Here is a 16,084-nt window from a genome sequence, read left to right on the forward strand (position 1 = left end):
GTTGGGTCAGCCACTGAGTAAATTTTTTTTTGTACATAAATGTCCATTTATGAACGTACATTTTCTAATTGGCTTAATGGTTTACAATTATCAATCAAACCTTTGAGAATAGAATTAAAAAGAGTTACAAAAAGAGACAACTGAAATTATATCAAACTGATTTTTGATTTTGATTGGACGTGTCATTTTGAAAATGCTTAAACGAAAATTATAAAGTATGTTGGAGTTGGGTTTTTTGGTGGAGAGAACAGTGATAGTCATCTAACATAATTTTGTGTTAAAAAGGGGGCAGATAAATATAAGAATAGTATATTCTTCCATCTGCTCCTTTCTGATCATGGAAATGTATAATAAAAAATAAAAAATAAAAATAAATACAAATAAAACAATAAAAGTGTCAACTGTATATGGCTTGTATATATGCATTTTCATGGAAGGAATACAAATAAATGAATGATGATGATGAGAATGATTAAGTGTACAAAAGCCCTTAAATTGATATCCTTGTTAAATCTTTTAAAAGTGATTTAGGTAGCCCTTTTTGTCTTTTTCTTTCTCCATATTTTTTAGTATTATTACTCTCTGTATTTTCTTTTGTTTTCTTTCCTTGATGTTGAAAGTTCCTTGACTATTGTGTGAATTATAAATGTATGTTTGTTGTTCAATAAAAAAAAAAAATTAAAAAAAAAAAAGGAAAAATGTTTTAATGTCCGCCAATAAAGCCACATTTTATTTTTAACTTATTTATAAACTTGTTTTTATTTTTTTATTTGACTAAATGTGACATTTTGAGGGCAAATATATATGATTGATTGATTGAAACTTTTATTAGTAGGTTGCACAGTGAAGTACATATTCCGTACAATTGACCACTAAATGGTAATACCCGAATAAGTTTTTCAACTATCTATCTAAGTTTAATTCATATAATTTTAAACGTAAGCTTTTTAAAACCCAATAATCGCCATCTGGCCACCAGGGGGCAACCACGACCTACTTTGCCCAGAGTCGTGAATAAAGAAAGCATGGCCAACTGGACAACAGGCGCCATGACTGCTGTCGTATTGCCATGAGTTTTTCTGACGAATTAACCCAAATAATGTGAGCGTGAATGTTGTCTGTCTGTGTTGGCCCTGCCGTGAGGTGGCGACTTGTCCAGCCAGGATGTACCCCGCCCTCCGCCTGAGTGCAGCTGGGATAGGCTCCAGCACCCCCCCGCGACCCCGAAAGGGACAAGCGGTAGAAAAATGGATGGATGGAATATGTCTAAATATATTCGGTGACCACAGATGAGGCGCAAGCTGTCCAAAGGCGGGACCCAGGGTGGACCACTCATCTGTGCATCAGTTGGGGACGTCTCTGCACTGCTGACCTGTCTCCGCTCAAGATGGTCTCCTGCTGGCCCCACTATGGACTGGACTCTCACTATTATGTTAGATCCACTATGGACTGGACTTTCACTATTATGTTAGATCCACTATGGACTGGACTTTCACAATATTATATTAGATCCACTATGGACTGGACTCTCACATTAGTATGTTAGATCCACTATGGACTGGACTCTCACTATTATGTTAGATCCACTATGGACTGGACTCTCACTATTATGTTAGATCCACTATGGACTGGACTCTCCCTATTATGTTAGATCCACTATGGACTGGACTCTCACTATTATGTTATATCCACTATGGACTGGACTCCCACTATTATGTTAGATCCACTATGGACTGGACTCTCACAATATTATGCTAGATCCACTATGGACTGGATTCTCACACTATTATGTTAGATCCACTATGGACTGGACTCTCACAATATTATGCTAGATCCACTATGGACTGGATTCTCACACTATTATGTTAGATCCACTATGGACTGGACTCTCACATTAGTATGTTAGATCCACTATGGACTGGACTCTCACTATTATGTTAGATCCACTATGGACTGGACTTTCACAATATTATATTAGATCCACTATGGACTGGACTCTCACATTAGTATGTTAGATCCACTATGGACTGGACTCTCACTATTATGTTAGATCCACTATGGACTGGACTCTCACTATTATGTTAGATCCACTATGGACTGGACTCTCCCTATTATGTTAGATCCACTATGGACTGGACTCTCACTATTATGTTATATCCACTATGGACTGGACTCCCACTATTATGTTAGATCCACTATGGACTGGACTCTCACAATATTATGCTAGATCCACTATGGACTGGATTCTCACACTATTATGTTAGATCCACTATGGACTGGACTCTCACAATATTATGCTAGATCCACTATGGACTGGATTCTCACACTATTATGTTAGATCCACTATGGACTGGACTCTCACATTAGTATGTTAGATCCACTATGGACTGGACTCTCACTATTATGTTAGATCCACTATGGACTGGACTCTCACTATTATGTTAGATCCACTATGGACAGGACTCCCACTATTATGTTAGATCCACTATGGACTGGACTCTCACAATATTATGCTAGATCCACTATGGACTGGATTCTCACACTATTATGTTAGATCCACTATGGACTGGACTCTCACTATTATGTTAGATCCACTATGGACTGGACTCTCACTATTATGTTAGATCCACTATGGACTGGACTCTCACATTAGTATGTTAGATCCACTATGGACTGGACTCTCACTATTATGTTAGATCCACTATGGACTGGACTCTGACTATTACGTTAGATCCACTATGGACTGGACTCTCCCACTATTATGTTAGATCCACTATGGACTGGACTCTCACATTAGTATGTTAAATCCACTATGGACTGGACTCTCACTATTATGTTAGATCCACTATGGACTGGACTCTCACTATTATGTTAGATCCACTATGGACTGGACTCTCACTATTATGTTAGATCATCTATGGACTGGACTCTCACTATTATGTTAGATCCACTATGGACAGGACTCCCACTATTATGTTAGATCCACTATGGACTGGACTCTCACATTAGTATGTTAGATCCACTATGGACTGGACTCTCACTATTATGTTAGATCCACTATGGACTGGACTCTCACAATATTATGCTAGATCCACTATGGACTGGACTCTCCCACTATTATGTAAGATCCACTATGGACTGGACTCTCACTATTATGTTAGATCCACTATGGACTGGACTCTCACATTAGTATGTTAGATCCACTATGGACTGGACTCTCACTATTATGTTAGATCCACTATGGACTGGACTCTCACAATATTATGCTAGATCCACTATGGACTGGACTCTCCCACTATTATGTAAGAGCCACTATGGACTGCACTCTCACTATTATGTTAGATCCACTATGGACTGGACTCTCCCACTATTATGTTAAATCCACTATGGACTGGACTTTCACAATATTATATTAGATCCACTATGGACTGGACTCTCACGTTAGTATGTTAGATCCACTATGGACTGGACTCTCACTATTATGCTAGATCCACTATGGACTGGACTCTCACTATTATGCTAGATCCACTATGGACTGGACTCTCACATTAGTATGTTAGATCCACTATGGACTGGACTCTCACTATTATGTTAGATCCACTATGGACTGGACTCTCACAATATTATGCTAGATCCACTATGGACTGGACTCTCCCACTATTATGTAAGATCCACTATGGACTGCACTCTCACTATTATGTTAGATCCACTATGGACTGGACTCTCCCACTATTATGTTAAATCCACTATGGACTGGACTTTCACAATATTATATTAGATCCACTATGGACTGGACTCTCACATTAGTATGTTAGATCCACTATGGACTGGACTCTCACTATTATGCTAGATCCACTATGGACTGGACTCTCCCCCTATTATGTAAGATCCACTATGGACTGGACTCTCACTATTATGTTAGATCCACTATGGACTGGACTCTCACTATTATGTTAGATCCACTATGGACTGGACTCTCACTATTATCTTAGATCCACTATGGACTGGACTCTCACATTAGTATGTTAGATCCACTATGGACTGGACTCTCACTATTATGTTAGATCCACTATGGACTGGACTCTCCCTATTATGTTAGATCCACTATGGACTGGACTCTCACTATTATGTTAGATCCACTATGGACTGGACTCCCACTATTATGTTAGATCCACTATGGACTGGACTCTCACATTAGTATGTTAGATCCACTATGGACTGGACTCTCACTATTATGTTAGATCCACTATGGACTGGACTCTCACATTAGTATGTTAGATCCACTATGGACTGGACTCTCACATTAGTATGTTAGATCCACTATGGACTGGACTCTCACATTAGTATGTTAGATCCACTATGGACTGGACTCTCACATTAGTATGTTAGATCCACTATGGACTGGACTCTCACATTAGTATGTTAGATCCACTATGGACTGGACTCTCACAATATTACGTTGTGGCTTGTGCAGCCCTTTGAGACACTCGTGATTTAGGGCTATATAGGTAAACATTGATTGATTGATTGATGTGTAATGAATGTTGTCATTCATCCAGGTCGTTGTCATCTCAGGGCGTTCAATCCATCGCAACTGGACTGTTTGGTTCGTCTCGGAAGACGTTCCGCCTCTCATCCGAGTCGACTTCATCAGTTTGTGCTCATAGACTTAGATCAGACACATCTCGTCCAGCGGTTGGTGCCAAAACCCCAGGTATCTGTGAAGGTAGCTGTGGGGAGGCGGGGCCGGCAGACCGACAGCGAGGCGTGCCCCGCCGGGGGCCGACTCCAAGATGGCGGCAAGGAGGCGTGGCTGGCAGTTCAACAGCGAGGCAGGGCACACCTGAGCCCGCTCCAAGATGGCGGCGAGGAGGCGTGGCCGTCAGTCCAAGAGCGAGGCAGGGCACACCTGAGCCCGCTCCAAGATGGCGGCGAGGAGGCGTGGACGGCGTGCGAGCAGCGAGACGGGGTGCGCCGGGTTCGACGCCGCAAACGAGATCAGGTGCGTGGATCGCGCACCTGGGGACAATTGAGTAATCCCCGCTCAGGGTGTAAAAGCGCGACGGCCGAGAACGACGGGGCTGTTAGAATAATTATGTATATATTATCACACTAACTTTAGTATGCTTAAAGTATGTTGCTTTAGTTATTTAGCTATTGTGCTCAAGTTGGACTTTTCTAATCTGTGCAAGGACAAAACTTCTTGTCTGAGGGGTGGCCTCAGCCACAGATGTTATCTTTGTTTTAGCCCGCTAACAGCCAAGGACTTCAAGGACCTCAACGAAGATAAGATGACAACACGCAGACGAAGCGGGGACAAGGCGAAATCACAAGGCCCCCAGCACATTCCGTCACGTACTGTGCGTCCTGGACCTGCTTTGCATAATATATGTGATGACTCCTTTTAGAGGCGGCCTCAGTGATGTTGACTATGGAACTCCTGAATAAAAAGGGGGACGCAGGAGCTGAACCTTAGAGCGTAGGGCGAGACTGTGACTAAGTGTTCAGCTCCATGCGTTCTCCCCATGAGCTAAATTGAACTCTGTCTCTGCATGATTCCTTGCTTCTTGTCTGATTAATAGATGTCATCAGTGTTTGAACCTGACAGGGGCAGAAGGAGTTGGAGAGCCAGCAGTGGATGTAGAGCGAGACACAGAAGACGCGGCCGGCTGAAAAGCGACCGGGAGAACGAGCAGTGGAAGAGGAAGGAGCTGGAAAGCGACCCGACCTGAGACTGAGGTTTTATTGAAAAATGAAATAAAGTCAACCATGCTCGAAGCAATGTCCTTCCTTGGTGTTCCTGAGAACCCGCACGACAGCCAGAGTCTGTCACAGTAGCATTATTGCTGAAAGGTACATACAGGTTTTGGAGCAACATATGTTGCCATCCAAGCAAGGTCTTTTTCATGGACGCCCCTGCTTATTTCTGCAAGACAATGCCAAGCCACCTGTCACATCAACATGGCTTCATAGTAAAAGAGTGCTGGTACTAGACTGGCCTGCTGTCTCCCATTGAAAATGTGTGGCGTGTTATGAAGCCTAAAATACCACAACGGAGACCCCCGGACTGTTGAACCACTTAAGCTGTACATCAAGCAAGAATGGGAAAGAATTCCACCTGAAAAGCTTCAAAAATTGGTCTCTCAGTTCCCTGATGTTAACTGAGTGTTGTTAAAAGGAAAGGCCATGTAACACAGTGGTAAAAATGCCCCTGTGGCAACTTTTTTGCAATTAAATTCTAAGTTAATGATTATTTGAAACAAAAAAAATACGTTTTTCAGTTGGAACATTAAGTATCTTGTCTTTGCAGTCTATTCAATTGAATATAAGTTGAAAAGGATTTGAAAATCATTGTGTTCTGTTTTTATTTGCGAATTACACAACTGGTTTTGGTGTTTTGTAAAAGGCAGACGTTGAGTCGTGTGTTTACCTGGCACAAGCTACTAGTCGGTGGCTCTCCAGGCTCGATGGTGAACCTTCCCTTCCCATACTTGTCTTCTTTTCCGGGTGGCGGGGAGAGCGACGTAAAAGCTTTCCGCAAGTCGGTCGCAGTCACGTGAGGGTCTTTCGACCAATCCCAGAGGAAATGGCCCTAAAACTCTCATAACACACCACTCTGGAAGACTTTACAGCACATCACAGTTTACTTTGCGTATCGTTTTTTTGTACAAAGAGTAGAAAGGAGATTTTGCGTGTCAGAAGAGACAGACGAGATCACATTGGTCAGAGAGATGGCCGTTCACAGAGTTACTTTCCCAGCGCTGAAACTAACTTCAACAAAATCAATGGTAAAAAGCACACAGAAGAGTTATGGAAAGAAACCCAAGTGAGAGACGGGTAAAGCGTTGAAAGGATCAAAATAATAATTTCAGCAATCAAGTAACGTCTAGTTTAGTCAGGAGTCGAGCACGCGCACACACACGCGCACACACACACACACGCACACACACACGCACGCACACACACTTTTAAACAGCTCAACAAAACCACAAAATAGGACTTTTCATTAGAACTAGTTTTGTACACATCACAGCCTGAAGAGTTGTCCATCATCTTCATCATGGTCACCTACAACATGCTACACCTCTCAGAAAAAAACAAGCGACCACGACCCCTTCCATGGTTTACTCCCATCCTCCTAGAAGATTTCTACATCTTTTCTATTTTTTGTTGTTTTTTTGTTTGTTTTTTTACATCATTTTTTTCCAAGTCCCACGTCTTTACAGGATGGCGCAGAAGAACTTCTTCTCCCTGAACGGGTTCTCTGAGGCCGGCACCGGCGAGAGCAGCGGGTCCTCTTTGGCGTGAGCTTCGCAGTAGGACATCAAGTCCGCGGCCGCTTTTGACACCTGCCAACACACGTTTATAGAGTCACGTACAGTACAATAAAAAATGGCCGCACGACCGTCACATTGTCTGCTACAACCAGTCTCACAGTAAGGACACTAATCTTATCCATGTGTTGTCCATACAGCTGTTATGTTGGGCAAGTGCACATTTACACACAGCTCAGTAGCTTTAAAGCTACACACACACACGCGCACACACACACACACACACACAGAGTTTAAAAGCAGTTTAAGACCGAGTTCAGTCGACATGCATACTAATGTGGCACCTCTAAGAGCTTCTTAGAAGATTTGCTGGCTGCCAAAGCTCACCTTTATCCTGTCGATGTTGGCCTCCATCTTCAGCTGCTCCACCAGCTTCCTGGCTTGTGCGATGCTGGCTGTGTTATTGCTCGCCATTGGGCACTCTTGGTCGTGTCTGCAACGGTGAGGAGGGGGGACACAAACTTTGTATTATTTATCATTAGATTGTTGTTATTATTTATTTTGTCTATTTTTTTTGTTTTCATTTTAAATTGTTTTTTTGTATTTTTATTTTTGTAATTGCATAAATTCATTATTTTTTATGAATTTATGAATTCTTTTTCCGCCCCCAAACTACATTATAGTTTGTATTTTTCTGCATTTTTATTAAAAATGAAATTAAAATTATTTGTATTTATATATTAATGTATTTTTACGATTTTTATAATTTTATATATCTTATTCATTTATTTATCATATTTTAAATAAATACAATAGTAAGTGTATTATCTATATATGTATTTATTTATTCTATTAATTCATTTATGTATTTTATATACATTTTTTCGCAAATGCCTTTTATTATTTTTGGTCAAATTTTTATTTATACTTCTTAAATTTGACTTATTTTATAAATTTTTTGATTGTACTTATCCTTTTTTCCACACGTACATTTTATTTTTCCATATTTTATTTATTTATTTATTACTTTTTTCATTATCTAATAATGATTTTATTCTTTGTATATTTTATTCATTTATGTTTTTAATTTATTTGTTTATGGGTTTGTTTGTTTTTCCACAAAAGCCTTTTCGACAACATGGTGGCATATTATCATATATTTAAAAAAAATGTATTTGTATTTTCTATATATTTTATTTACTTATTTCATTAATTAATTAATGTATTTTTTATATAGGTTTTCACTTCTTCTTCTTCTGTCGTGTAACGTCAGATGTCCAACTCGGTGTCGCGTGGCCATACCCGCATCTCTGGTCCTAGGTGGAAGAGGCTGGCTTCCGAGGGCGGTCCATATAAGGGGCGGATGTTGATTATATGGTCGGTGGTCTGGTATAAGTTTTCACAAACGCCTTTTATTATTATTGGTCAAATTTTTATTTATACTTCTTAAATTTTATTTATATTTTATAATTTTTTTGATTGTACTTATCTTTTTGTTCCACGCATACATTTTAATTTTTCATTTTTCCATATTTTATTTTTTACTTTTTTGTATTATCTAATAATGATTTTATTCTTTGTATATTTTATTCATTAATTTTTTTAATTAATTAATTAATTAATGTTTTTTTTCTTTCATGAAAGCCTTTTCGACAACATGGCGGCGTACTATTATATTTTGAATTTTTTTAATTTTTATTATATATACATTTTATTTATTTATTTTATTAATTAATTTATGTATTTTTTATAAATGTTTTCACAAACGCCTTTTATTATTTTTGGTAAAATTTGTACTTATACTTCTTAAATTTTATTTATATTTTATAAATTTTTTGATTGTAATTGTCTTTTTCTTCCCACACATACATTTTATTTGTCATTTTTCCATATTTGAGTTATCTATGACTTTTTATTATTATCTAATAATGATTTTATTCTTTGCATATTTTATTCATTTGTGTTGTTAATTAATTTATTTATGGTATTTTTATTTTATTTTTATTTTTTTACAAACGCCTTTTTGACAACACGGCAGCGTACTATCATATTTTTTGTATTTTGTATTTTTATTATCTATATATTTAATTTTTTAATTTAATTATTAATTTATGTATTTTTTATAAATGTTTTCACAAACGCCTTTTATTATTATTGGTCAAATTGTTTTTTATACTTCTTAAATGTTATTTATATTAAAAAAAAAAATTGATTGTACTTATCTTTTTTTTCCCCCACACATTTATTTTTCATTTTTCCATATTTTATTTATTTGTAACTTTTTTTATTATCTAATAATGATGTTATTCTTTGTATATTTTATATGGGGACGGCGTGGCGAAGTTGGTAGAGTGGCCGTGCCAGCAATCGGAGGGTTGCTGGTTACTGGGGTTCAATCCCCACCTTCTACCATCCTAGTCATGCCCGTTGTGTCCTTGGGCAAGACACTTCACCCTTGCTCCTGATGGGTGCTGGTAGCGCCTTGCATGGCAGCTCCCGCCATCAGTGTGTGAATGTGTGTGTGAATGGGTGAATGTGGAAATACTGTCAAAGCGCTTTGAGTACCTTGAAGGTAGAAAAGCGCTATATAATTATAACCCATTTATCATTTATGTTATTTTTTTTCCACAAAAGCCTTTTCGACAACATGGCGGCGTACTATCCTATTTTTTTATTTTTATTATCTATATTTTTTAAAATTTATTTTATCAATTAATTTATGTGTTTTTTATATAGGTTTTCACAAACGCCTTTTATTATTTTTGGTAAAATTGTTATTTATATTTCTTAAATTTTATGTATATTTTATAAATTTTTTGATTGTACTTGTCTTTTTTTTCCACACATACATTATTTTTTTCATTTTTAGATATTTTATTTATTTTTAACTTTTTATTTTGTACTAATGATTTTATTCTTTGTATATTTTATTCATTTATGTTTTTAATTTATTTATTTATGTTTTTTGGGGGGTTTTTTCCCACAAAAGCCTTTTCCACAACATGGCGGCGTACTATCATATTTTTGTATTTGTATTACCTATATATTTTATTTATTTATTTCATTAATTAATTAATGTATTTTTTATAAATGTTTTCACAAATGCCTTTTAATATTTTGGGTCAAATTTTTACTTATATTTCTTAAATTGTATTTATAATTTATCATTTTGTTGATTGCGCTTGTCTATTTTTTTCCACACATATATTTTATTTTTCATTTTTCCATATTTCATTTATTTATTACTTTTTTTTATGATCTAATAATGATTTTATTCTTTGTATATTTTAGTCATTTGTGTTTTTAATTATTTTATTTATGTATTTTTTTTAATCACAAACACCTTTTTGACAACATGGCGGCGTACTGTCGGACATTTGCACACACTTTATGGCTCTTTATTTATGGCCCAGGTTGCTAGGCAGCATATGGCAGCGGGAGGTGAGTGAGGTGGGGGAGGTAGTGAGGTGAGTGAGGGGAGTGAGGTGAGTGAGGTGAGGGAGGTAGTGAGGGGAGCACTGCTTTGTTGAAAGACCAGTTTTCAAAAGCTAACAATACGTCACGAACCTCCACATTATGGCTTTTTATCGACTGACACTCCCTGTCCTCGCACGTCTTAGATTAGCCCACTACTGTGAGATCCATCCTTTCCTGTGGTCGTCGTCGTCGTCACTCCCCCCCCCGTCCTTCCTGCGTGTGGTGCACCTCGGTGTGAGCTTTGGACTGATCTCAGCCAGGCGCCGTGTGTGAATAACGATGAGCCACAGCGACACACCTTCTCAGGAGGTCAATAAATGTAAGGCAAATATTATCCAGCGATAATCCTCCCATAGTGGAGCTCCATCAAAACACACAAGTCAATGCCGAAAATACATGTGAACCACTACAAATACATGTTGACCACCACAAATACATGTTGACCACCACAAATACAGTACAGGCCAAAAGTTTGGACACATCTTCTCATTTTTCTTTATTTTCATGACTATTAGATTGTCACTGAAGGCATCAAAACTACGAATGAACACATGTGGAGTTATGTACTTAACAAAAAAAAGGTGAAATAACATGTTTTATATTCTAGCTTCTTCAAAATAGCCACCCTTTGCTCTGATTACTGCTTTGCACACGCTTGGCATTCTCTCGATGAGCTTCACGCACGCCTGTGAAGTTTTTTTTAGGCCAACACTGCGCGTTTAAGTCGTACATCAGCAGCCTAAAGGAGTTTTTGTAACCTGTAACCTTTTTCCAAAAAGGTCTTATTGTAACTTAAGATACCAATTAAAATATTACCCGAATCGTGTTAAATGAAGAATCGATTCTGAATGGAATCGTCACCCCAAGAATCGGAATCGATTTGCGAGATGCCCAAAAATCCCAACCTCTACTAAATAACGTTAAAAAAAAGTCTGTTTTCATTTTTTTTAAAATTTTTTTTTTTTACCTGGTCTCCTCACGCCGCCGCACTCGGACTCGTTGTCTGCAGCTCGCTCAGCGCTTCAAGCCGCGCCCGCTGTGTGGAAAGACAAAAAGACGGCAGTGAGGACAGGAAGAAGGACGACGACGAGATCGATGCTTTTTTTTTGGCCTTCTGATCCAAACAACTTGTTTGCTTCAAGGAAAAACTAAACGATCTTGACACAAGAAGTGTGTTTTACATTTAAGTGTGATGACAATGGAAGTCCTTAACCTGCGTCACACTTCAACATTTCATGCATTTTAGCCTAACGATAATGGATATTTTCATGTACACAATGTCGTTACATTGTGTACATGATATCACTATAATGTCACTCACTAGAAGTCTTTACTCAATTGTTTAGATGACAATTCAACTGATCGTCTTATTTGTGTTGTTTCTGTTTATTCTTTGGCATGTACTTCTTGGTTCATTGAGGATGACAAACATTACATTACATTGTCATATTTAACCTGATCCTCACTAAACTACCATTGCAACGTTTACTTTGGGGGAATCCTGCTAACTTTGTGGACCACCACAAATACACGCGGACTGACACAAATACATGTAGACCACCGAAAATTCATGTGGACCGGCAACAATATGTGCGGGGGCAGTGGAAAATACGTGTTGACCACCACAAATACATGTGGATCGACACAAATACATGTTCACCATCACAAATACATGTAGACCACCACAAACACATGTTGACCACCACAAATACAGTACATGTGGATCGACACAAATACATGTTCACCATCACAAATACATCTAGGCCACCACAAACACATGTTGAGCACCACAAATACACGTGGACCACCACAAATACATGTGGATCGACACAAATACATGTAGACCACCACAAATACATGTAGACCACCACAAATACATGTTGACCATCACAAATACATGTGGACCATCACAAATACATGTGGATCGACACAAAGACATGTTCACCATCACAAATACATGTAGACCACCACAAACACATGTTGACCATCACAAATACATGTGGACCACCACAAATACATGTGGATCGACACAAATACATGTTCACCATCACAAATACATGTAGACCACCACAAACACATGTGGACCACCACAAATACATGTGGACCATCACAAATACATGTGGATCGACACAAATACATGTTCACCATCACAAATACATGTAGACCACCACAAACACATGTTGACCACCACAAATACATGTGGACAACCACAAATGGATGTGGATCGACACAAATACATGTTCACCATCACAAATACATGTAGACCACCACAAACACATGTTGACTACCACAAATACATGTGGACCACCACAAATACATGTGGATCGACACAAATACATGTTCACCATCACAAATACATGTAGACCACCACAAACACATGTTGACTACCACAAATACATGTGGACCACCACAAATACATGTGGACCACCACAAATACATGTGGACCACCACAAACACATGTTGACCACCATAAACACATGTAGACTACCACAAATACATGTTGACCACCACAAATACATGTGGATCGACACAAATACATGTTCACCACCACAAATACATGTAGACCACCACAAACACATGTTGATCACCATAAATACATGTGGATCGACACAAATACATGTTCACCATCACAAATACATGTAGACCACCACAAACACATGTTGACTACCACAAATACATGTGGACCACCATAAATACATGTGGATCGACACAAATACATGTTCACCATCACAAATACATGTAGACCACCAAAAACACATGTTGACTACCACAAATACATGTTGACTACCACAAATACATGTGGACCACCACAAATACATGTGGATCGACACAAATACATGTTCACCATCACAAATACATGTAGACCACCACAAACACATGTTGACCACCACAAATACATGTGGATCAACACAAATACATGTTCACCACCACAAATACATGTAGACCACCACAAACACATGTTGATCACCATAAATACATGTGGATCGACACAAATACATGTTCACCATCACAAATACATCTAGGCCCCCACAAACACATGTTGACCACCACAAATACATGTGGACCACCACAAATGGATGTGGATTGACACAAATACATGTTCACCACCACAAATACATGTAGACCACCACAAACACATGTTGATCACCATAAATACATGTGGATCGACACAAATACATGTTCACCATCACAAATACATGTAGACCACCAAAAACACATGTTGACTACCACAAATACATGTTGACTACCACAAATACATGTTGACCACCACAAATACATGTGGATCGACACAAATACATGTTCACCACCACAAATACATGTTCACCACCACAAATACATGTAGACCACCACAAACACATGTTGACTACCACAAATACATGTGGACCACCATAAATACATGTGGATCGACACAAATACATGTTCACCATCACAAATACATGTAGACCACCAAAAACACATGTTGACTACCACAAATACATGTTGACTACCACAAATACATGTTGACCACCACAAATACATGTGGATCGACACAAATACATGTTCACCACCACAAATACATGTAGACCATCACAAACACATGTTGATCACCATAAATACATGTGGATCGACACAAATACATGTTCACCATCACAAATACATCTAGGCCACAACAAACACATGTTGACCACCACAAATACATGTGGACCACCACAAATGGATGTGGATCGACACAAATACATGTTCACCATCACAAATACATTTAGACCACCACAAACACATGTTGACCACCACAAATACATGTGGATCGACACAAATACATGTTCACCATCACATATACATGTAGACCACCACAAACACATGTTGACCACCACAAACACATGTTGACCACCACAAACACATGTTGATCACCATAAATACATGTGGATCGACACAAATACATGTTCACCATCACAAATACATCTAGGCCACCACAAACACATGTGGACCACCACAAATGGATGTGGATCGACACAAATACATGTTCACCATCACAAATACATCTAGGCCACTACAAACACATGTTGACCACCACAAATGGATGTGGATCGACACAAATACATGTTCACCATCACAAATACATGTAGACCACCACAAACACATGTTGACCACCACAAATACATGTGGACCACCACGAATGGATGTGGATCGACACAAATACATGTTCACCATCACAAATGCATGTTGACCACCACAAACACATGTTGACCACCACAAACACATGTTGACTACCACAAACACATGTTGACCACCACAAATACATGTGGCTCGACACAAATACATGTTGACCATCACAAATACATGTAGGCCACCACAAATACATGTTGACCACCACAAATACATGTGGATCGACACAAATACATGTTCACCATCACAAATACATGTAGGCCACGACAAACACATGTTGACCACCACAAACACATGTTGACCACCACAAATACATGTTCACCATCACAAATACATGTAGACCACCACAAACACATGTTGACCATCACAAATACATGTCGGCAACCACAAACACATGTTGACCACCACAAATACATGTGGACCACCACAAATGGATGCAGACCGACAAAAATATTATGCGGAACGGCGAAAATACATGTGAACCACTACAAATACATGTTGACCACCACAAATACAGTACAGGCCAAAAGTTTGGACACACCTTCTCATTCAATGTGTTTTCTTTATTTTCATGACTATTTACATTGTAGATTGTCACTGAAGGCATCAAAACTATGAATGAACACATGTGGAGTTATGTACTTAACAAAAAAAGATGAAATAACTGAAAACATGTTTTATATTCTAGTTTCTTCAAAATAGCCACCCTTTGCTCTGATTAGTGCTTTGCACACTCTTGGCATTCTCTCGGTGAGCTTCAAGCACACCTGTGAAGTGAAAACCATTTCAAGTGACTACCTCTTGAAGCTCATCGAGAGAATGCCAAGAGTAGAGCAAAGGGTGGCTATTTGGAAGAAACTAGAATATTTTCAGTTATTTCATGTCTTCTAGCACATATGCTGCAATGGCTCTATCAATGTTGTCCTAACTAGCAGTCCCTCCGTTAAAATCCTTGGGTGAAGTGTGTCTCTCTTTACTAGCTACGTCAAAGCATGTTGCTTTTGTAGCGGTTTCAGCAGATTTGAATTGCTGTTTTGGGCAGTAGATGGGATCTTTGATCCAAGACACAACTTACATTTAACTGAAGAATAATTTTCAGAATAACTGAAAATATTCTAGTTTCTTCAAAATAGCCACCCTTTGCTCTGATTACTTTTTTGCACTCTTGGCATTCTCTCGATGAGCTTCAA

At 38.5% G+C, this 16,084-nt stretch overlaps 1 protein-coding gene across 2 annotated transcripts in view; it reads right to left on the minus strand.

Annotated features, from left to right (window-relative positions):
- Window positions 1-5,602: 5,602 nt before the first annotated feature.
- LOC133646127 (guanine nucleotide-binding protein G(I)/G(S)/G(O) subunit gamma-2) overlaps window positions 5,603-16,084 on the minus strand; it is a 53,985-nt gene continuing 43,503 nt past the window's right edge. Inside the window, exons 2-4 of one of the 2 annotated variants that reach the window (XM_062041177.1) lie at window positions 11,719-11,787; window positions 7,662-7,767; window positions 5,603-7,349 (exon numbers count right to left, since the gene is read on the minus strand). In XM_062041177.1, the coding sequence (XP_061897161.1) occupies window positions 7,221-7,349; window positions 7,662-7,748 (216 nt within the window). In that variant the 5' untranslated portion in view covers window positions 7,749-7,767; window positions 11,719-11,787 and the 3' untranslated portion in view covers window positions 5,603-7,220. The remainder of the gene's footprint in view (window positions 7,350-7,661; window positions 7,768-11,718; window positions 11,788-16,084) is intronic. The other variant, XM_062041176.1, reaches the window with a different exon arrangement.

Source organism: Entelurus aequoreus, linkage group LG03, assembly GCF_033978785.1.
Source record: "Entelurus aequoreus isolate RoL-2023_Sb linkage group LG03, RoL_Eaeq_v1.1, whole genome shotgun sequence".
Lineage (NCBI taxonomy): Eukaryota > Metazoa > Chordata > Actinopteri > Syngnathiformes > Syngnathidae > Entelurus > Entelurus aequoreus.